This window comes from Curcuma longa, chromosome 4, assembly GCF_044706935.1.
Source record: "Curcuma longa cultivar G26 ecotype Majalengka, Jawa Barat chromosome 4, ITB_CL_G26_1.1, whole genome shotgun sequence".
NCBI classification, from domain to species: Eukaryota; Viridiplantae; Streptophyta; class Magnoliopsida; order Zingiberales; family Zingiberaceae; genus Curcuma; species Curcuma longa.
Window position 1 is genome coordinate 15,835,389 of NC_133864.1, and position 22,171 is coordinate 15,857,559.

Sequence of the window (22,171 nt, forward strand, 5' to 3'; positions counted from 1 at the left end):
AAGTAGAGGATCCTATGGCAGAAACTTTTCGGCAAATACTAGCATTTTATTAACCTAAGCTTGCTTGTCAAAGGAAGAATGATGAGATTTCTAAGATGATTTCACTTTGTTTTATGTAGCCACCAGAGTTTGGAAGATTGATCAAATTGGTGCCATTAATATGAAGAAAACTTGACACTCCTCTTACATTAATCTCCGATCACATAATGATAACCTTGAAGGATAAGTACAGATCATCTAGCATAGCTTAGCAGGTAATTAAATAATCTTAATTTCAGCATTCAAGATGTGATGCTAGATCTTCTTGACAAGTCTGAAACTCAGTTTCTGGCACCACTAAGAAATTCTATGTTTTGTTCCTTTTTTCCATTCTGGGAATAAAGCTTGGCAAAGAGTCTCATGCACAACTAACCATGATAATTAACACTTTGCTGAATGATGAGGAATTAATAATCTTATTGTAAGGATATTCATGCATTATTATCTCTTGAAAATAAACCTTTTACTTATCTTCTATAAAGAAGTAAATTGTGTGCCACAATATGTGCCCTCTACTCTTATATCAATCTGCTGATATTAACTGGCAACAAATTGCAGACTCAATTTTTTTTAAATCCTCTCACTGATAGAAACTAAAACATGCATGAGTGGAAGTTAAAAGCTATAATTTCCCTCTCAATAGGGTTCATCAGAAGAAAAATGGCACTATAAAGTGTCAGTTACCTGCTCTATCTGCAAATGATCTATATTATGTATGCTAGTTCCTGCATAAAATGAACATCTTCAATTATATCATGTAGTTTGTGTCTATAGTTAAGTAAATCATGATTCTATATTGCAATTCTTCTCTGGATTTCTCAAATCATATGTCCAGTATTTGAAATTGCAAACCTGCAACACTAGTTCATCACTCATTGGTAATAAACTGCTTGATTGCCAATGCTTGACTATGCAAGTGTGTTCTTCCAATAAAGTTGTTCTTTTGCTTTTATGTTAAGCATGATAACCTAAATTTTTCTTTTTCTTATAAAAAAGGTGTATGCAAATTGTATATTTTGGAAACTTGTATTGCAATCAAATTGAACTAGAAACCCTAAACCTTGTGGCCAATTCATGTGGGTTTTAGGGTGTAGGGTTTAAATTTGTAGATGGACAATGCAAAATAACTTTCCATAGTTTTCTCTGGATCAATACTCTGTAGAATATATGGATCGTAGTAAATGACAGAGAGCACGGAGCCATGTTCATCGATCGATGAATGCTTGATTGATATTTTATGTTCTCAGTGTAGGGAAGCAATCAAATACTGCATGCTAGATTGAGTTAAAACCTAGCTGCTATGTAACATAAGTTTTCTTGCAATTTCTTTAGAAGCTCACTCGAATTACGTTATCATGCTAGATTACTGAGTAAATAATAAACTCAATTCAGGTTTCATGCTGAAAAGGAGTACTTAAACTAGAAACAATTTGTTCTTGATCACAAACACATAGAAATCTGGTCATAATTAAGTTCAGATAGCCCACAACTGATAATAACTAGCAAAGTAGTTGATGAGGAAACTAGAATAATGAGGTAGTACGTGTTTGGACAATTACTGGAAGTCTTCTATGATCTTGAGTACATGGAAAGGGCTTCCATGTCCCACTGTTCTTCAAACATGTAGCTCGCCATATTCAGTTCTGCCATGGCCGCCTGATTATTGTTCAGGACCGGAATTGTATCACCTGGCATGTTACCCTCGCTCGGTGGGGCGCAAATGTTCCCTTCGACTTGCCTATTAGCAAATTCAAGTAGAGTCTTCATCTGGAACGAGCTCTCGTGGTCGCTCATGGGATCCAAGGTGATCGGGAACGAAGAAGACAGCATCCTTTGCTTCTCCCTGGTCCTCTCCCTCGCTCTCTCCCGTGCCTTGGCCCGCAGTTCTTTCGCCTGAGCCGAGTGGAGTTCCGTCTTCTTGGAAGGTTTGGCAGCCTCTTTCTTTGATTTTGTCTTCGATGCCTTCTTAGATCCTGAGGATTCGGTGCTCTCTAAGCTTGGGTTCCCTAAAAAGGTACAAATCTTGGAGGAGGAAACGGAAGCAAGTTCTTTAATGGCGGCCTTGGACATGGTGAGCAGCCACTGCACCGTGTTGCTGGCCTTGTCGAAGCCGAGCATGTCCTGGAGCCGGAAGAAGTTCCGCGCGACGTCGATGGAAAGTCTCATCCTGCGGTCCCTCGGCCCCTTCGCCGTGCATATCTTGCTATGCCTCCCCTTTCTCGTACCTTTGTGGATTGATCTGTTATCTCCTTTTCTTGTGTCTGCAGAAGCAACAGCAGCAGCAGCAGCAGCAGCAATAGGAACACTTGCATTCTCGACGGCGATCGAACCGAAGAGGACATGATTGTCCAAGCTAGAAGAAGCGTAAAAGGTAGAAGGGGTAGGGGAGGGGAAGTAGGAAATGTTTGGAACAAGATTAGGGTTTAGCTCGAGTGGCATCTCAGTTATGGATTGGTCATCAAAAGGTAGCATTTTTCTTGGAAATCTTTGCTCGCAAGAGATCAAGAATGAAGAAGAAGAGGAACTTGGAGATGGAGGATATATTTAAAAGTGGTATTTATCATGAAATTAGAAGCTACATTCTCTTCACTGATTGGCCAAGAGGAACGTGGAAGTGGATAAAATGAGCTAAAGTTGAAAGGTGATCCCTGATCATTTTTACTGATCAAGAACTATTACAAAGGCAACATTAGCAAAGGTGACCATTGACGTCCAACTAGCTTCTGTGTGTGTGTGCTTGCCATCCATCTAAATGTTAAAAACTTACAACATTCTTTATATATATATATATATATATATATATATATATATATTTTAGTACACTAATTATTTTTAATTATAAACAGTGTCTTCAGTTTTTATATAAAGTATTCAGAATCTATGAACTCTATCTAAAGCCGCAATTCCTAATATATATATTTATATATATATGGCTGTTAAATATTATAGGCAAAAAGGTAAGGTGAGGTTTTGTTAGGGTTTACTGTGACACATATATATTAAGGACTGCAAGCAGATCTTGCCTCAAAAAGCAAACAGTGAGTTGCTCAGATACGTACGACCTTCTTTCATGCTACCCACGTCCTCTGTCCCTGCAAACAACAAGGACAATAATTTCACTGATTTGACCGTATGCTGGCTCAGTCTGCCACCCTCAACCCTAACTTTGACCATTCATCTCTTTCTCGCCCACACGCAGACAGACAACACACATACACACTCTGGTTTAGTGCTCCCTATCCCTTCCCATTTATACATGCCCCAAGCTCTTCTTCAACTCTCCTTATCATCTTGGTGCTCACTAAGTCTCAAACCTAGCCGTCCCACTGCAGACGATATGATTGAGCAGAGAACGTGTAGGGCATATTCCCTAGGGTTCGTCCAATCAACTCGTATAAAATATTCTCAAGGAAAAGAAGCATGCTCGTTAATTACTCTTCCATTTCTGTCTTTAAGTCTTGTTTACTCAATTGGTCTCATTAATGACGAACCTGCAATCTAGAGAAAATCGTACTCGCTAGCTAGTGATGTTATTATCCATATCATAGTTTTCACTGTATCAAATTATATTTGTCTATTGTTTAAATGATTCAGATATTAGATGAATTGCATAGCTTAGGTTAAGATTAGCTATTGATATAATAGCCAGTAAAACACATCTTGTTTAATATAATTATTGATTAGCTCATAATATATAATCATAGTTAATCTATTTAAAATTTTCCACGTTATTAATTTATCAATAAGGAAGAAATATGGTATTATAATTATTGTAATACTATCCAAAATTGTTGTTATAATGATAATGATAATGAATTAATGATATGTAATAAAAATGCAATTTTGATTTTTTATTTGTTAAATGGTGATATCTTACTATTGCTAATAATTTATTGCAAATATAAGATCAATAATACTTATCTAATCAATTGCAGCATAGTACAAATAAAAAACAAAGTATTATAATTATATATAATACGAATAATAATCCTATTGGAATTAATTATATTTTACTAATTAATCATAATATAAAACCATATAATTATAAAGAAAAACTTAATTCACTGATGTACAAAGTTTAATTATATAAATATAAATGCCTATATATAATAGCTTAATTAACCGACATTAACTTGTAAAAAATTTAGTTTTGTAAGCTCAAAAGAAAAAGAAAACCACTAATCACCAATTATACCTAAAAGGAATATTCTCATGCATCCAAAAAAAAAAAGACTACAACCTACTACACCGATGCCAACGTCCTTGTTCTGGACACGAGGATCTGCTCTTCGATTTTTTGTCGTCCGATGAAGGAGAACTATGCGGCCCTTAGAATTGCGATGGCCCTTAGAATTGCGAAAGGGCAGGAGCTGTGCCAGGTGCGTACGTCGGTCGAGGGCAGCAGCCAGGCAGCGAATTGTTTGGAGCGATCGAGAGGCGCTCGCGCAGAGGGCGGGAGGTCGTCCGACTGGAGAGGAGGAGGAAGAAGAAGAAGAAGAAGAAGAAGAAGAGGAGGCTGATAATAATAAATGTCATGCTGCTGCTGGCTGCTGCTGCTCATGATCTTCTCTTGTTAATGTTTTAATTTTATAATAATTTTTTTAGAATTTCAATAGTAAACGTCAAAAAATAGGACGGTTAATACGGTTGATGATTTAGAAAAAGAATGGTTTTTTAAAAATTAATCTTTCCTGCTTTGCTTGGCTTCTTTTGGGTACCGTGCTGTGGTCAGTAATCACAAACCATGTGACCTTGCCATTGACAAAGACGTAAAGCAGTGGAAACTCCCTCCCCTCTTTACGTTGGCGGTTGGCCCCCCCTTAACATCCCTAGCTGCCTTGCTGCATGCATCCCTTCGACAGCTGCTTGTGTCGTCGCCAGGGCGTCAGTCATCCAAGTCACACCTTCCATGAGAAGAGGAGCAGTGTCGCCCTTGTCTAAGACCAACGGACAACATCGTCTCCTCTCCCCACTCTTTCTCCTCCACTAAACCTATTTAAGGACTGCGATTTGACTAATCATCATGTTTTAACTCTAAACTTATTATTATTCTGAGTATTCCTGCTTCAGAATTAGTATTAGTGCTTACTATTTATTATTATTATTATTATTATTATTATTCCCGCTTCAGGTGTGACTTGAGTGGCGACTAAGCATGACGCGTCATCTTGTCGTCATCCTTCCCTTTATAGAATAATAAATAAATACCCAAATGGATGCTGGTGTCCGTTCATGGAACCTGCCGCCGCCGTCGCCTCAGGTTACCCGGCCTCAGTCGATTCCTTCCCTTCCTCCCCGGCATCATCCATCGGTTGCAAGCTCCGCCTGATGTGCAGCTATGGCGGCCGCATCGTTCCCAGACCGACCGACAAGGCGCTCTGTTACCTTGGGGGCGAGACCCGCATGGTCGTCGTCGATCGACGGTCGCCGCTGGATGAACTGTCCGCCAGGCTCTCCCGAGATCTTCTCGGTGGGCGATCCTTCTCCCTCAAGTACAAACTGCCGGAGGAGGATCTCGACACTCTCGTCTCCGTCTCCACCGAAGAGGACCTGGAGATCATGATCGAAGAGATCGATCGTCGCATCGTCTCGACCGTCGGAGGAGACGGGACCGGGGGCGGTTCGATTCGCTTACCGCGCCTCCGCCTGTTCTTGTTCCCGTCGCCGTCGGAACATTCTTCCGGCGTTCGGTCGATATTGGAAGAGTCGAAATCGGAGACTTGGTTCGTCGACGCCCTCAATAATGCGATCAGTGGCATGGGCATGGAGGATCTCCCGCGCGGATCCTCCTCCGACACCGCCTCAATCAACTGCCTCCTTGGCCTCGAAGACGACTTGTCTATCCATTCCCGTGGCGGCAGCACCCAGCCTGATCCTGAACAGCTCGTCCTCACTCGGCCCGACTCCATGGCGAAGCTATCGCGTGATGGACAGGAGGTCCACTCGGTGCCTGATTCGCCGATGCTTGAGAACGATTCCTCCTCCGCATCTACATCATCTGCTCCGTCTCTCTCCAATCTCCGACCTATTCCTGTTCCTACTGATGAACGCCGTTCCGATCAATGCATCGCCCTTCTGGACGCCCACTTGGCGGAGATGCCCCTCTCATCCAGCAATTCCGCAAGTCAGATAGAAGACGAAGGTTTCGATGAACCAGTCTATGCCACGCACGACCAACCACTTTCCCCCATCCCTCTCCCGATTGACGATGAGAAATCTGAACGCGGTGGCATTCTACAACCTCCAGAGCTCGCTGACGTTGGAGTCATCACCTCCAGTTCAGAATCAAGGTATGGTCTTAATTTCTTGATCTTTATCTTCCCTTTTGGCAAACTTTTACAAATCTTTCTAAAAAAAAATTTGGGTTCTATCCAGACATACGAATGTTGTTCAAAACTCCGATGCGAAGGTCTCTTCTGATCCAATTATCCCATTTTCAGTAGCAGAATCTCCCGTATATCCATCGTCGGTAGCGGATACTCCCGATCATGCACTGCCTGCAGTGCATTCAGAGCAATTCCAGCAGCAACATTCAAACCCCCTTGTCCATCAACATCCGTCCCAGTTTATTGCGGCAAATGCACATTACATCCACCACCCAACAGCCAGTACCGTCTTCCCCGTGCATTCCTACCACCCTATTGCGGCGCATCCAATGCAGCAACCGCCACAAGCCTCCCAGATTCCAGCATACTACTTGCCCGTTCCCCAACATATGCCATACCCTTTATTCTCATATCAGCCCAATTTGATTGATCCTGGCTTAATAGCTTCATCTCTTCCTATTTCATGTGCTCCAGAGAACCCTGAATCGGTTGCCCCTACGCCTTTTCCTTCTGCATTCCCTCCTCAGCTGATCCAGTTAGTCCCCAGTCAAGCTCATCCTTATGCTGGACCGAGGTGTCATTGGATGCAACATCCCCACCATGCAGCAATGGCTAATTATGTTTACGAAATTTCCGCTGCTTCTGGCCAGTCCCAGATGTACTATTCTCAGGCATTTTCACAACCACCTTTTGCCTCTCAGTTTCAGACAGTGAGCTCTGCAGTCACAGCACCTGAAGCTGCTGCTGCTGCTGAAGATTTGAAGATATCAACGGCATTGTGATCACTAGTCAGTAGCCTTGTTGAAAGAAACATGTGAAAGAAACCATGAATAATGTTAGTCTGGTCTCCGTCATAAAAAGTGTCATGTGTTGTATTTCCAGTGATGTTTCATGTCAGGGTCACTGTAGCTGTTTCTCAGAACTGAAATTCTCATTTCGATATACATTTATGTTAGCATAAATCTAGAGAAGTATTAGATTGAAGCCTCAATTCGTTCACACAATGTTTCACATCACTCTTGTTTCGTCTGTAATGCTGAAATTTCAAGGTAGCTAACGTGAAATCAAATTAAATAAAAGGTTCTTCTTTTGCTCTGTCTTCAGGTGTTGCATTCAGTCATTTACAAAAAGGTAAAGTTCTTTGGTTTGTGCCGGATACTACTTGGTCCATATCGTTTATCTACAAGTTTTTCTACTATTTGCTAACGCATCGAATTTGTTTTCTTCTTTTTTGTTCTCTAACTTTTCAAATGGAATTTGCTTTAATGATATTTGGTGTTGCCACTTGCAATTTTTGAAAGCTTGAGTAACTATTTTAACGGCTTGATTCATTTTAAATCAAATTAAATTTAACTTACAGTGACTCAGATGTCGAGCAAATTATGCTCTTGTATCGCGCGTCGTATAGGAGATCGTTTTTGTGTATATATATTATATATAGATTTGTTATGATGCGTGCCAGTTTCTTACGCACCCGTGCGCGACAGCAGGATCACCGTCCATCACGCGTGATCGTGAGGATTTGACCGTCCAAAAGTGGGAATGCACAGTGCTCCCTCGCTCCGACCTGCTGCTGTTCCCGCCGCTTCCGCCTCGCCATCCGGCCACCGGACCGGGCCCGGTCGACGCGCCACTCGCCGGCGCGCCGATCGACATCGGATTCCGGCCGGATTGTGGCCAGAATCCGGCCAGAAACCGGCGAACCCAGCATGCGACCATTGTGGGGCAAATCGTGGTCGATTTCTGGCCAAATCGCGGCCGGAGACCGATCAAGGAAGGACCGCCGGCCGTGCTGGGTTCGCCGATTTCCGACCAAATTCGGTTGGATTCCGGCCGGAATCCGATACCGGTCGGCGCACCGGCGAATAGCGCGTCGACCGGGCCCAGGGCAGCGGTCTTCGGTGGCCGGACGACGGCGGGAGCGGTTGGGGAGTCGGAGGTGTCGCGCATGAGTCACGTAAATCTCGTCGCGCAACGTAGAAAATCTATATATATATATATATATACCACACAGTTTTCGTTGAATATCTCGTTTTGTTTAGAATCGGGATCATGCAAATGCTTACTTAGGTAGTCGAATGCGTACGGCGATGCATATACACCTTGAAGAACATCATTTGATTATTAAACTAAAACAAACATATTTTCTTTCAGAATTCAAAGCTCACTTAGGCTGTTCTATTAAATTAGGATTTGAATGACTTTGTAGTGCATAAGACAAACAGTCAGGTCGATGTTAATTAATCACTATTTGATTTTTTTTTTTAAATTTTTTTTATTGATATCATGTCTGATTTGCTTTAAATGAAAGGAAAGTCAATTCAGAAGTTGGATCAGGGATGGATCTTGCAAACACTACAATACCTCTATGAATTGCTTCTTCGAGATGTTGACGCCGAACAACCTCAACGCCGGAGGCTCCAGTCGACGGCCGCTCTGCCACTCGACGTAGAGCTGATTCTCAGGCCCGGCGGAGCGCCAGAAGCTGACGACGTCCCCTGCCTTGAGCTGCTTCTCCTTCACGAACAGGCTCCACCCCTTGGTCAGCACGTAGCTCTGGCTACTGTGCCAGTAGGAGTACCTGAACCGCCACATCTTCCCGTCGGCGTCCTGCAAGTGCAGCAGCACCCCCTTGCCGTCGCCGCCGTCGATTCTTGATGGGAAGTGCTTCTCCGCGTGATGCTTGGGAATCACCAGCCGGTTCAGCTTCCCTACGTCGCTCGGCGTCACGGTCTTTTCGAACAACATATCCCTGGGAGACGACGACTGCGAGCAGCCGCCGGCGGGGCTCTTCCTCTTCCCGAGCACCGCCGCGCGCTTGCGCTGTTCCAGCTCGTCGCGGTACGTGTGCTTGCGCAGCATGCCCACTATCTCGGCCTTGGAGTGCGTACCGAGGAAGGACAGCTCCACCGCCTCCTCCTCGTCGGAGTCCGCCAGCGTCCCGAAGTTGGTGGCTGCGTCTCGGCCGCGGAAGCGCTGCGCGGCTACGTCGTAGGCCCGCGCCGCCTCGGCCTCTGCCGCGAACGTTCCGAGCCACACGCGCTGGTGCCTCTCGTAGATCTGCGCGCCCCACCGGCCGTTGGGCTGCGGGACCACGCCTTTGTACTTGGACGACTGAAGCTTCCTCGACTCCACCTCCATGCCTCCGCCGCCGCCCCCTTCTTTCGGAACAAGGTCGAGCACCACGCTGAGGCCGCTGCTCATTCTGTGCAGAGCGTCGTTGGCGATACAAAATTGCAGAGAGTCGATTGATGCCTCTTCGACCCAGCCTCCATCCATGGTTGGCGTTTGAGAATCGAAGAAGATAGAAAGAAAGGTCGGATTGAATTGAATTCCGCAGGAGTTGCGTCCAGACTTTAAACAGAGAGAGAGAGAGAGACAGCTTGTGGCACTTGGAACTTATAACTGTGGAGTTTCCAAATTTGTAGGGAAGATTCAGAGGAGAAGCTGCACTTGACTTTGATCTATACAATACTTTATTCAGACTATATTTCTTATTTTGGGATATATGCTCAACGTGGAGAGATCTAGTGTAGGGGAGATTTACGCGAGAAGAAGTCGCATGAAGGCCTCCTGCACAATCGTTAAATCGACTGAATTATTTGGAGTGAATTGGATTTGAACGTCAAGTTAAAATGTTATAATCTAGAAGAAAATACATGCAATTCATCGTCAGAAATAGAAGATATTTCCTTCAACACGAATCGTTCAAGATTAATAAGTTAATCTTATCCGCAACGACCATAAATTCTATCTCTGTCTTGTCCCCGGAGCAGTTAAACTTGGTTGACTAAGCACTTCAATTTGCAGGAGACGAGCAGCGTTTACTTTTTCAAAGCAGGTGGAGGGCCTCCCTTATTATTCAGACTTTAAGAGAAAGTCAATTTCTGCATCCACTTGCGGTTGGACGATGCTTTTGCCTGTCAAAAGATTCGTAAAGAAGGGGCAAAGAATGCGAAGGAAATAATAATTAGGGACCGAAGCGTTGACTGTGAATTTGCCTACGATAACCAAGTCAAGATGATCAGAAGTCTGAAAGAAAAAAAAAAACAAAGGAAAGCGCAACATTCAACTATGGGCTCTGAATTAAATAAGATAAATGTTTGAATTATACCTCAAAGTGATGCTAAATGAAGAAACAGTAAGGAAAGTGATGCTAGATCGAAATTATATTATTGTTTTTCAATGTCTGTCTGTTCTTGATTATTTGAGGATGCTAAAACAGGACGAGGAAGAGAAGCTATGGCAGGAGTAGTTCTTATCACAATCCCCATCAGAGCATCATGGATAAGAGAATAACGTAAGAATCCATCTGGGCCTAGTTAATATATCCTTTTGTCCCGCATATTATTTTCAAAATTCTTTATTTCCACCTCGATGTTTCCTGAATTTTCACTTTGTTCAAGATGTTCTTTACCTTCTAAGGAGGTAAACTGATCTTTTTTAAAATTATGGAGGGCGATGTGTCAATTATTTTGGTGGCCCGAGCGGTGCCGCATGCTTAATTTGTGGCTGCAGTAGCTTCCCCCCTTCGCTGTCCTCCCGCATTATTGCTGCCTTCTCCTTCTTGATCCTTCCTCCCTCTTTCTCTCTCCCTCTCTCAACAGTTTACGCTTCTGGTGAGTTCTGATCCTTCCATTGCTCGTTTATCATTAACCAATTTTCGTCTATTTGCTTGGAAGGAGCTAACTGAACCTTTCGTGCTCCGGTTGCCTTCGTACTTGCTTCATTAGCGGAATTCTGAGGCTGCTTTATCGTTATTTGTGTCAACTTTTGCAGAAAAGATTTCGTCTTTGCTACTCTTGTGATGTTTTTTAGGTTTCAGTTGCTTATTTTGTTTATAAAAAAAAAGGAAGAATTTTTTTTGGTGATTCTGCGTTGATTATGGAGACAATGCAACGTATCAGTTCTTTGGTTCTTTAGAAATTTTTTATGTACGGTAGAGTGATGAAATTTACTAAAACAAAATTTGATGGTCGGGTCTTCTTTTTGAAGTGCCCTCACGGATCAGGGCCAATCTGTTTAGGTATTGAATGGTAGAACACATTTCATCCAGTAACTTTTCTCATTGATCTACCAACAAATATCTTGGGGGGATGATGGTGAACAGTAAAGAGCTGGATAGATGAAAGTTTGAGCAACTTCTTTAATATTTTGTGATTAGATGCACATTTGAATTAGAATCGTAGACACAAGGTGTTTTATCCTATACTTGGGTTTTCATTCAGATGAAAACAACTACAAATTAGGCTGTGGTAATTGTCTAGTGGTTCTTTAGTCGTTTCGAAGGGAAAAAAGAGATTCATTGGTTATTTCAATTTCTTGGTGCACCCTTATCATTGTATTTACCAGTTTCTTTTTTAAGCTTCACATAGCTGTCTACCTTCCAGGTTCATTTTGAGCTGAAAGTACTCTGATTTCCGTTGTGATACTTGTTTGTGCTCAGTGTCTTTGTACTAAGGAAGCAAGCTAAAATCAAACCAAAATCGGAGATAAAAGTAAAGCCTGGTGCAATAATATCTCATTTGACCCAAATTGGATGATTGAGGAGGACAAATTTTATATCAGAATGATGCTCAAGTTGTGTGACGAAAAATAGCTTTTGAGCATGTTTTGACTAGGAATACCCTTCTAATATATGGAAATAATAGCCAATGTAATGGGCATGAAACGTCTTAGCTTGAATACACCTCTTCCCACATGTCATGACTCAAAGGTACATGTCTAGTTCTGATACCATATTAAATTGCAAGTTAAGGTGGAGTTAATTCCTTTCCAAAATAATTAGTCACTTGGAAGGGGATGCCTTTCTAACATAATGGACTACCGAACTTGTCTACGTAAAACTAATGGACATGGAACATCTAAACTGCAAGTGTCCTTGGGAGCTTACTTGGTTTATGTAATTCCAACTCATGATTGTTAGTAGTTGCATGTTGGCATGGAACTTTTGCCAAGAGCAGCTCCTTTTTCCTCAAGGAGAAGCTTGTGCTATGAGCAGATTATGATAATGTAGTATGTGCTTACATGTACTAATTTACATATTAACTTGATTATGCTCATACCATATAATCTGACAGAGATGCTCATATGGAACTTAACACTTTTCAGGTCAACAACATATGTGAAGGTTCAGCAACGTATGCCTGAAAGCTTGCTGCAGAAGTTTGAAAATTTTTTGATGCTCTGTTTAATTATTTCTTAATAAGTGGCATAGTTGCATCAACTAGTTGCAAATATGGCTGGCAAGATTTCTTGCAGAATGACAATTACTGACCAAAGTGGATTTATAAGCTCATTCTCAAATGCATCACATTATACTGGATCAACTCATTTGAGAAAGGCCAGTGGCTCTAAGAAATTATGTTATGGGCAACTTATGAGTGCTAGGACCTGTTCATCCTATGAAGACTTTTGGCGCATGAGTCCATATTCTTATATATATCCCAGAGGTCACATGGTCTTTCGTTGTTCTGCTAATACTAGTAATAGCGAGACCAAGAAATGCATAAGGAATTCTGAAGATTCTTCTAGGTATGGATGCTCCTTTTTCAGCATTTAATATAGCTATGTCATTGGCTACATGCATTAGTTCAGTCAAATGTAAATGGTAATTAAGAATCTAAATCATCGTGTTCTTTAAACTCTAATCGAAAGTTTTCTAACCCCCATATTGCACATATTTTCTTCGGGACCATGGGCCCAGATTCAATTTGCACTTTAAGAGTCATACACAGTCTTCATGTTAATTCTTTCTCCATTTTATTATTATACTTGGTTAAGTTTTCCTTTTTCCTTAAAAAAAAATGACAGAGATCACTTTGAAGATGGGCAAGATAGAGGATTCACTCACCATGCTGGTTTAGGACTAGCTGAAGCTTGCAGATTTGTTTACAATGATGCAAAATATGTGAATGAAAGGGCACGGAATGACATTATCTTACTTTCACGGTATCTAACTGACTGCAACAAAATAATTCATTGTTGTTATTCTGAGTGAAATGTGATCGATATGGTACACTCTAGATTCTCTTTTTTTTTCAAGTATTTATGTTGCCTTATTCTGTTGGTTTCCTAAATTTTTGTGTTCCTAAATCATGATCACCTTACTGATCATGAAAGGAAACCATAAAAAGTTTGCTTTTTTTCTGATTCACACTTATAATCTGTTTTTTTTACAATTAAACTTCTTCTTCGGTCTCCTGTTTATTTAATTAGCTTGCTCATAACTAAATTGCTAATTCAAATGGTCGTATATGTATGGTCAGACTACATTTCTGTGCAACCTTTTGACTATGCCGCCATTTGTTTTGATATCATCTTTTCACTTGTTTATTGTCGTCTTGCTTTGATGATATTTTTCCATGGAATTTTCATGCACTAGTGGCATAACAAGACTAAATGATCGGGCACGCCAAGATGCTGCTGTTCTTGGACTTGGATTTCTTAAGCTGGATGGTATAACATCTTCTTTAGTTTATACTATAGAGTTCCTTCAATATTTTTGAAGTGCTAACATTTATGTAATGTGGAAGCTCGTGCAAGGGAGGACACCGGGAAGATTGACCTTGGTGTTAAGGAAAAGGCTGCTCGGTTGAAGCATTTAGCCACTGTATGTTTTCTAGCTTAGCTTTTCCAATTTTCAGCCAAAAGTCATTTGTTTGATCTGCATGGCTTGATTTATCCGTGCAGATCTTGAAGGACAGGGCTCAATCTGATTTGAAGAGAGCAGCAGATCAGCATTGGAGTGATGGGGCCTTAGAGGTTTCTCTTTTTCTGTAGTAATTAATAGCAATTATTCAGTTTCTTTAGTCATGATCTTCTACCTTTTCCTTCATTATTTATTTGTAAAAACCATCATCAAATCTTATTTCGAGTGGTAAATGATCATCTATATTCAATATTCTGGAATGAAGAATATTGTATTGTTTCACAAGCTAAAAGGAAATTTCATTCAGAATGAAACTACAGTGGCTTCATAAGAATGAAACAATAATTTGGCAAGTATTTTGAATCAAACCAGATAGTCAGATGTATTTCACAGCCATTTGTGATCTTTCTTGAATGTGAGGAATGGAAGGGTATTAAATCAGAGTTGAAGATGAGGGAGGGAGAACACAACAACCCTGTTAAAGTTTCTTTTGATTTATTTATTTTACATGTAATTATTGCTGCATAATTTTCTTCAAAACATTTTGATTTCGACCAGGCTGACTTACGGCGAGCTGACTTCATATTTAGACGCCGTGCTATGGAAGATGCATACATGGCATTGAAGGTAGAAGATGTACTCCTGCATTTTTTCCAACATCATTGTTGTGTAAGTTTAATCATGTATATTACTTGCATAAGTGTCATGATTAACTAGTTTAAAAAATGTGGAGTCTAGTTTATATCCCATAAAAATTTTGAAATGATTATAATGTTCATTGTGTTTCATTGTTCTTTGTTTTGTTGTTACTATAACTCAGTACTGAAGCTGTGAGCAATGTGACTAATCTATCTCTCTCGTGCAGTTTATAAGAAACATTCATGATATGATGGCAAACAAATCGTACCAATTGTAAGTCTTTCACCTCAATATCAAACTTTATTACATGTAGTGACTCCTGTTAAAATTGTTTCTTGCACGCTTTTGCGTTTAACATGGCATTCATGATCAATCATTCATTTTGTTGAAACAATTCCTTGTAGTCCTTCAAATGAAAGGTCTTTCTCTCTCAAAGATAGAATGGGATTTATTACACTCGAAAAGAATGGGAAAGCTCTTGATCTATTTGCAGATGAGATCACAGCAGACCGTATGCATGCCATTCAGGTGCTTTAATGTGCAAACTTGTTGTATTAGTTTTGTTTCTGAATGCTTCATTTTACATGTTCTTGTTTGTTTTAGGAAGCTTATTGGAGTATGGCATCTGCCTTATCTGAGGCTGATGGTATTGATTACACCGACCCTGAGGAGGTGTGTTCTTTTGTCGGTTATTTATCGATGAGATCTTTTGTTCACTGCATTGCATTTGTCATTGGCAGCTTGAACTACTAGTTGCAACACTTATCGATCTCGATGCAATGGATGGTAAAAGTAGTGTCTCCCTGTTGGCTGAGTGTTCTAGCTCCCCAGATGTTAATACAAGGTTCATCTTTCTTTTCAGTATGTTGTTCGTCTAGTCCCTAAACTGAACCGAATGATTCTAGTCAGTGATTCTAGCACAAGTGTTAGAATCACTGATCTCTCAGTGGCAATATTTATAGTCTTAGAATCATCAAGCCTTGCCCTTGGATTCACTCACTTTTCGGTTATTCCCACAGGAAAGCTCTCGCGAACGCCTTGGCAACGGCTCCATCCATGTGGATTCTGGGTAATGCTGGCATGGGGGCACTGCAAGTATGTGAAAACTCATTGTGTTTTGCTGAAGAAGCAACAGGATGACTACTGTTTGGTTCTTCATACAGAGATTGGCGCAAGACAGCAACCCTGCTGTTGCAGCCGCTGCTTCCAAAGCTATTAATGAACTGAAGCAGCAGTGGAAGCTCGAAGAAGGTGACAGTCTAAGGTTCATGATGAATGAACTTTCTCAGGAAGAGGATGGAGACGACCATGCCCAGGAAAACTAACAGCTAGGCAACTTTGCAGGAGGAGGATCCATGAGATCCGATCGGCAATTCAACATGTTTGTAGGTGGTATTATGATATGGATGCTTATGTTTACCCCGGAAAATGATAAGGTATGCTTCTGAAGCATTTGGAGGATGAAGAGAGAACTGAATGGTTGTTAAAAGAAGGCTCTCTATTGTGCTTGTATCTTCTCTTTTTTGGTTGATGTTGTGTGATCTGAAAGTTACGGATTTGAGTCGCGAAAACATCCTCTTGTAATGCAGGGATCCTCTAAAATGTAATAGAAAGATCAGTTAAGTTAAGAATAAGCCTTTTGAAATCATTGCAAGTCATGAAACAAAATTTCACTATTCTTTTGATATCCATATTTTGATGCATTATATTTTGTGCAACTTTTTCTTAAACTAATGTTACTCAAGATGACACATTTTTTATTGATGCCAAACTAGAATTGTTGTTTATGTATACACATTTATTTATTTATTTATTTATAAATGTTGAGGCATGTCCTTAAATGAGGCGTCAAGCTAGCATTGATGGGGGAAGTTAACTCTAGTTAATTCTTAGTAGGCTACATCAATTTAATATAGTAAAAATAAACCACGAGAACTTAACTATTATATATTCCTAATACTAAAAGTATAACACGACAACATATCGACGTCACTAAAAATACAAGAGCTACTTAATTATATATATTCATATATTTTTTAAAACATAATTTTTTATGAAGTTTTAATTTTAGTTAGGCATAAACACTAATATATAATTTTTTAAAATTTTTTGATAATCTATGTTGTTAGTTTTTTAAATCAATCAGGAAAGTGGTCGATTTAGTCTCATAGAAATTTTTCGTTAATCATCAAGATAAATTCAAGAAATACTTAAGTTAAGGTCATCGATGATTGACCTACATAATCGATACATGGAACGTCATACTCCCTTAACCCTAAATCTATTAAGAAGTCTTAGCATTGCACCTACTTTTTTAACGGCATTAAACACTATTATATAAGCCATTAGACAAAGTGGGTGAAGAATGAGAAATTCTATGATTTACATGGAAGCGAGTTCATTATATATAAAATCATATTGTTTTAATATCTTACCAAATGAATGAACTTTTACTCTTATATAATAACTACTCTGGATATTTTAATTTTCAAAACTATCTTTATATTTAATTTTCAAAACTATTTTTATAAAACTATCTTTATTTTTATGCTATTATAATATATATCTAAAACAATAATTGATAATTATAACAATATAACAATTATAATTTTATAACAACTACACAATTATAATAATTATAAACTTTTATATACTATAACAACATAAAAAATAAAAGTAATTTTAAAAATAAAAATATATCGAATGAAATGAAATATCTTTTTTATAATAATGAAAAAGGTATTTATAATAAAAAAGATCTCCTTTTAATTGTTGTCTGATTTTTCATCGGTCTAAAGAAATATATATACTCATGCTGCAATAATAATAATAATAATAATAATAATAATAATAATAATAATAATAATAATAGTAAATATATTATCATTATTATAGTTAATTTGTATATTACTCTTATTTTTTTATTCCTTGTGTATATATATATATATTTGTGCTGTTAGTAATTAAGGACCATGTCTGTCGCCCTTTCACCCGCCTCCACGCTCTATTCTCACCCTCACGTTTGAAAACCCTTCCCCGGCCCCTTTTCCGCAGCGCCGGTTTCTGTCACCGGCGTTTCTCGGTTCCTGCCGGCGAAGCCCTGCGTCGGATCGATCAGGTCCCATCCCCATGGTCACCTCTGCCGACACGCCTCCTCGTCCGCCGGATCCTGCACCGCTTCCGGCACCGGCGGCGAGGGAAGCCACGCCGCCTCGACCTCAGCCGCCGGCAAGCCTGTTGCCGACGCCCTCTTTCCCGATCTTGAAGTCGTGGGGGAGCCGGCGGGTGCTCCCCTGTGTGAGTGCGAACGGAAAAGGTGAGATCGCCGGCGGCGGCCGACGGAAGACTGCCGAGCAGGACGAGGAGAAAGCGGAGCGACGGAGGACTGTTGTGGAGGACGATGGAGGCGACGACGACCCCCGGATCGAGGAGGTCAGGGAGAAGCTGCTGCTTCACCTCCGAGAGGCGGCGGACCGCATGAACAACCTGGTGGTTCCGTTTCCCCCCATCGATAGGATAGGCGGAACAGAGCCCGTCCCGGTGCCGGAGCCAACGGCGATCGCGGAGCATCCCGCAGCCGACGCATCGGAGGAGCCGCAGGCGCCGCGCTGGAACCTGAGGACGCGACGTCGAGCGCCGAGGTCTCCGACGGGGAACCACCAGTACCTAAGCGGGTCGCTGCCGGGGACAAGAGAGAAGAAGGCGGTGCGTCTGAGGTCGGAGGACCAGGAGCCGCCGAAGCGGCTCAAGTTCTCGCTCTCGCTCACGAAAGAGGAGATCGATGAGGACCTCTACTCCATAACCGGGTCCAGGGCTCGCCGCCGACCACGGCGGCGACCGAGGGCGGTCCAAAAGCAGCTCGATGTGAGTTTCCTCTCCCCACCACCGCTCCGATCTATTTACTCACATCTGTTCGCGTTGTCGGATGCTTTTTCTTCTTCTGGAAATCCCCAAATTTGATCGGTTTTCTTCGTCTCGTCGGTTGCTTTCTCCGATAAAACAAGCATTTTCCTCGTCGGAGATTTGATTCCTCACGTCGATTTTCCTCTTTCTGCAGTCCTTATTCCCCGGCTCGTGGCTGTCGGAGATCACCGCCGACTCCTACAAGGTACCCGATGAGAAGTAGGTAAGTTCACCTCCCGGTGGCGTGACGCATTTCGTCTGCAAAATCCCCCTTTCCCAGGTTCGTTTTATTCTCCGCAAAAATCCGCGGCCCGCCGTCGATCTCTTCTGATTCGATCGCCGCAACAAAAATGTTAGGTTTACAAGAAATTCCATTATTTCCCTTCTAGTTAATTTCCGTTTAGAGAGAAGGAGAAGGAGGTGCCTGTTCAAATAGCTCTACTTTTTATTTTTGTTCGTCCTGTGTCCTTGCAACGATCTAATGCAACATTCCTCTTCTCCTCGTCAATGATCAATCTAAAGTTTTCTCGATCGACTTCCTTCTCTTCTCTGCCGCCGAAATGGAAACTTTCTCAGCATCGCCGCCGCGTTGATGGGTCAACGCTGCTCCTCCAACCGCCGCCGCCGCCGCCGCCGCCGTCATGGTCTCCGGTCTTCCCTGACCTCACAACCATCTCATCACGTATGATTACTATCGCGTAGTCAATCCACTGTGCTTCGCAATTAGAATAAACGTCGGGATTAAACGTGCATTAACGATTACAAACCGCAGATGACACGCAAAGAACAACGCAGAATTGTACTGTAGGCAAATTAAATTTCGAGATAAAATGCCCGATCTATACTCCCTTTCAATCCATTTTGCCAAAAAAAATTGTTTGTTTATTTGTTTTTGGCTGGCAAAATCGTATACAATTCAATAAAATATTATTTATCAAGTTATTTGATGAACGGGCCGCAATTCTTATCGCAGCGTGTTCAATAAATAACAGATTGTTTATGTTTATTTATGAAAACATAAAACTACGTGAATGAGCATACAAATATTTGTATATTTTCAAAATAATTTTAAATATTGTCAAAATTAGAATTTTAGACACGTAAAAACAAATCAACTTGCGGTATATCAAGTTTATATTTGTAAATCGGCTCGCCACAAGAGTTAATACTAAAGAGCATATTTTAAAAAAATATAAAATTTTCAAGTTGTACTATATTATTATTCTTAAAGTCAAAGTCGAGATACATGTAAATTTATTGTGACAGTGACTGAAAATGACATGAAAAGGTCAACAAAATATTTACTAATTAGTCAACAGTCCGCTAGAAGAAATAGTGCTAAAAAAATAAATATTCCAAAAACTTGTATTTAATTCTACGATAAAAATTATCAGGACACTGTTTTTTCTTCAACTGAACTGATCTTGAGGGTTTAGGAGGCCCAAGATGCTCATATTGGTCCGAAATTATTCCATGGGCCTTTCCCTTTGGAGGCCCAGCCCAATTAACTCTTCTTCTTCTTCTTCTGTTGTGTGCAGATTACATTTTTGTCAATGGCAGGCTTTCCCAATAAATATATTAATGGCGATATCGATCTCGAATAATCGAGAAAGGACACAGATAGCTTTCAGATAGTACAGAATAGCTTTATGATCATAATTTGGCTGTTCGAACTGTAGAGAACTGTCAAGGGACAGTGGTGCTGAGTGAGACACGAGGAACATGAATCAAGAAGCCCTCTGCTATTTGGCGATCATGAGGTTGATACTGTTAACGAGATGAGTCCAGATCAAAGCGAGTAAACAGGAACCAAATCGTGTAGAACAGAAAGATCGACACTTTAATGTGATCTCCATGGGAAATGCTTGTCTTATTTTTTAACGTAATGATCGATGAACAGTCGATACGAGTATGGGTTTGTAAGATCATTAACAGAGTTCTTTCTACTAATTTTATATGCGATTCTCTTCCACTGTAAGTAATCTGTTATCCAGTCAAACACGCTTCACGCGGATAAAGAATCTCTAAACGCCACTTTTTTCACGAATTAATCACTCGCATCAATCCCCATGATCAAGACAAATCAACTTTCTTCCCTGCTCCAAGAAGAAAAAAGAAAGAAAAAAAAAGGTCACCAAGTCCTGCTGCCAATTATCCAACCATGGCCCTTCTTGGTGTTCATGCTCTATATAACTAGGCCAATGGCTTCCTCTCCTTCCATGTAGCCACATGGAGGCAGAAGGCATGCAGGCCAAGAACAGCAGCAACGATATGAGTATTACTGAAGGGAAATCACTAGCTTCTACCTCCAAATGTGAGGGGAAGGTGGAACTAAGGAGAGGGCCTTGGACGGTAGAGGAGGACACCCTCCTCATCCACTACATCGCCTGCCATGGCGAAGGCGGCTGGAATCTCCTAGCTAGGTCCTCTGGTACGTACCATTTATCCATGCATGAGTTAATGCATCTAATCTAATCTGTTATCTATCTTTTAAGTTAATCTAAGTTTATATATGATCTAACTGATGTTTCTGTCGTCAATTCACTAATTATATAAATATATATAGGTTTGAAGAGAACAGGGAAGAGCTGTCGGCTGAGATGGCTGAACTACTTGAAGCCTGATATCAAGCGAGGCAACCTCTCCCCTGAGGAACAACTCCTCATCCTCGACCTCCACTCCAAATGGGGAAACAGGTATGTACATTTCTTTTGTCGATTTCCAGTTTTGATGAATCGTTCATGGATGGATATGTATATATATATGTGCGTGTGTGCAGATGGTCGAGAATCGCACAACATCTGCCGGGGAGAACAGACAACGAGATCAAGAACTACTGGAGAACGCGCGTGCAGAAGCAGGCGCGGCAGCTCAAGGTGGACGCCAACAGCACGCTGTTCCGAGACGCGGTGCGCAGCTACTGGATGCCAAGGTTGCTCCTTGAGAATTCTTCCACCGCCCAATATCAAGTCCCCTCGTCGGAAAACTTGATCTCCGGTAGTGTTCCGCTCCCAGAGCACAACATGTTCGACGAAATGACAGTACCTGGGTCAGACCCAGCCATGATTTCTAGTGGAGGAGGTTACTGCTCCATGAACAATGCCTACGAAGTAGACCCATGGAATTTAGCACCCATGTCTGCATCACCACCCACCTGTGCCGTCTCAGAACACACTACTTACGGCAAATACGACGTTCCTGATCATAGTTTGTGGACCATGGACGAGTTATACGACATGTTAAAAAGCTATATGAGTGGAGCAGAATCTAAATTTCCTTTAGGCGATGATAATTCTAGCTAATTAGGGGGGAAAGCACACAGTGCGCAGATGAACTTGTATCTGTAGTATACTGCTTCTTTCTCTCCATGTACCGATTCTCTTCAGTAACCTTATCAAGTAACTCTCCAACTTCTTGAGCAAAAAGCCAAGTCATATGCTCGTGTGGTCATTTCAATTTGGATCGAACTGATATGCATCGTTTAATTTGAGAATTTTCAGAGAAAGACAACACAATCTAGATGAGCAAATTAATTAGGCCCACTTAATTAGTTTAATTCACCATGATTATCGTTCACTGAAGAAATATTTCTTAATTTGGAGAAGTATCAAAG

The 22,171-nt window shown here is 41.2% G+C and overlaps 6 protein-coding genes across 9 annotated transcripts; 4 read left to right on the forward strand and 2 right to left on the reverse strand.

Moving 5' to 3' along the window:
• Positions 1 to 1,580: 1,580 nt before the first annotated feature.
• LOC141826049 (uncharacterized) lies at positions 1,581 to 2,511 on the reverse strand. Its single transcript, XM_074713302.1, has one exon. The coding sequence runs from the start codon at positions 2,509 to 2,511 to the stop codon at positions 1,609 to 1,611; it is 903 nt and encodes a 300-aa protein (XP_074569403.1). The 3' UTR covers positions 1,581 to 1,608.
• A 2,760-nt stretch (positions 2,512 to 5,271) lies between these two features.
• Positions 5,272 to 7,242, forward strand: LOC141826723 (uncharacterized). The gene is made up of 4 exons (XM_074714010.1): positions 5,272 to 6,195; positions 6,253 to 6,329; positions 6,415 to 6,493; positions 6,566 to 7,242. Exons 1-4 carry the CDS (start codon positions 5,272 to 5,274, stop codon positions 7,145 to 7,147), a joined length of 1,662 nt encoding a protein of 553 aa, XP_074570111.1. The 3' UTR covers positions 7,148 to 7,242.
• A 1,417-nt stretch (positions 7,243 to 8,659) lies between these two features.
• LOC141826724 (AP2/ERF and B3 domain-containing protein Os01g0693400-like) lies at positions 8,660 to 9,882 on the reverse strand. Its single transcript, XM_074714011.1, has one exon. The coding sequence runs from the start codon at positions 9,642 to 9,644 to the stop codon at positions 8,721 to 8,723; it is 924 nt and encodes a 307-aa protein (XP_074570112.1). The 5' UTR covers positions 9,645 to 9,882; the 3' UTR covers positions 8,660 to 8,720.
• Positions 9,883 to 10,907: 1,025 nt separating this feature from the next.
• LOC141826718 (senescence-associated protein OSA15, chloroplastic) lies at positions 10,908 to 16,303 on the forward strand. 4 transcript variants are annotated; one of them, XM_074714000.1, is made up of 14 exons: positions 10,908 to 10,984; positions 12,477 to 12,899; positions 13,179 to 13,316; positions 13,750 to 13,823; positions 13,901 to 13,977; positions 14,058 to 14,129; positions 14,575 to 14,685; positions 14,882 to 14,928; positions 15,060 to 15,183; positions 15,259 to 15,327; positions 15,396 to 15,499; positions 15,675 to 15,750; positions 15,819 to 15,906; positions 16,000 to 16,303. In XM_074714000.1, the coding sequence occupies exons 2-14, from the start codon at positions 12,604 to 12,606 to the stop codon at positions 16,101 to 16,103; spliced, it is 1,380 nt and encodes a 459-aa protein (XP_074570101.1). In that variant the 5' UTR covers positions 10,908 to 10,984; positions 12,477 to 12,603; the 3' UTR covers positions 16,104 to 16,303. The 4 variants fall into 4 exon arrangements, with proteins under 4 accessions (XP_074570101.1, XP_074570103.1, XP_074570102.1 ...); XM_074714002.1 differs by having other exon boundaries at positions 14,575 to 14,643; XM_074714001.1 differs by having other exon boundaries at positions 15,819 to 16,303.
• A 1,338-nt stretch (positions 16,304 to 17,641) lies between these two features.
• LOC141828356 (uncharacterized) lies at positions 17,642 to 19,040 on the forward strand. The gene is made up of 2 exons (XM_074715781.1): positions 17,642 to 18,519; positions 18,713 to 19,040. Exons 1-2 carry the CDS (start codon positions 17,785 to 17,787, stop codon positions 18,779 to 18,781), a joined length of 804 nt encoding a protein of 267 aa, XP_074571882.1. The 5' UTR covers positions 17,642 to 17,784; the 3' UTR covers positions 18,782 to 19,040.
• A 1,677-nt stretch (positions 19,041 to 20,717) lies between these two features.
• On the forward strand, positions 20,718 to 21,958 carry LOC141826715 (transcription factor JAMYB-like). The gene is made up of 3 exons (XM_074713997.1): positions 20,718 to 20,989; positions 21,125 to 21,254; positions 21,338 to 21,958. The coding sequence occupies exons 1-3, from the start codon at positions 20,788 to 20,790 to the stop codon at positions 21,858 to 21,860; spliced, it is 855 nt and encodes a 284-aa protein (XP_074570098.1). The 5' UTR covers positions 20,718 to 20,787; the 3' UTR covers positions 21,861 to 21,958.
• Positions 21,959 to 22,171: the final 213 nt, after the last annotated feature.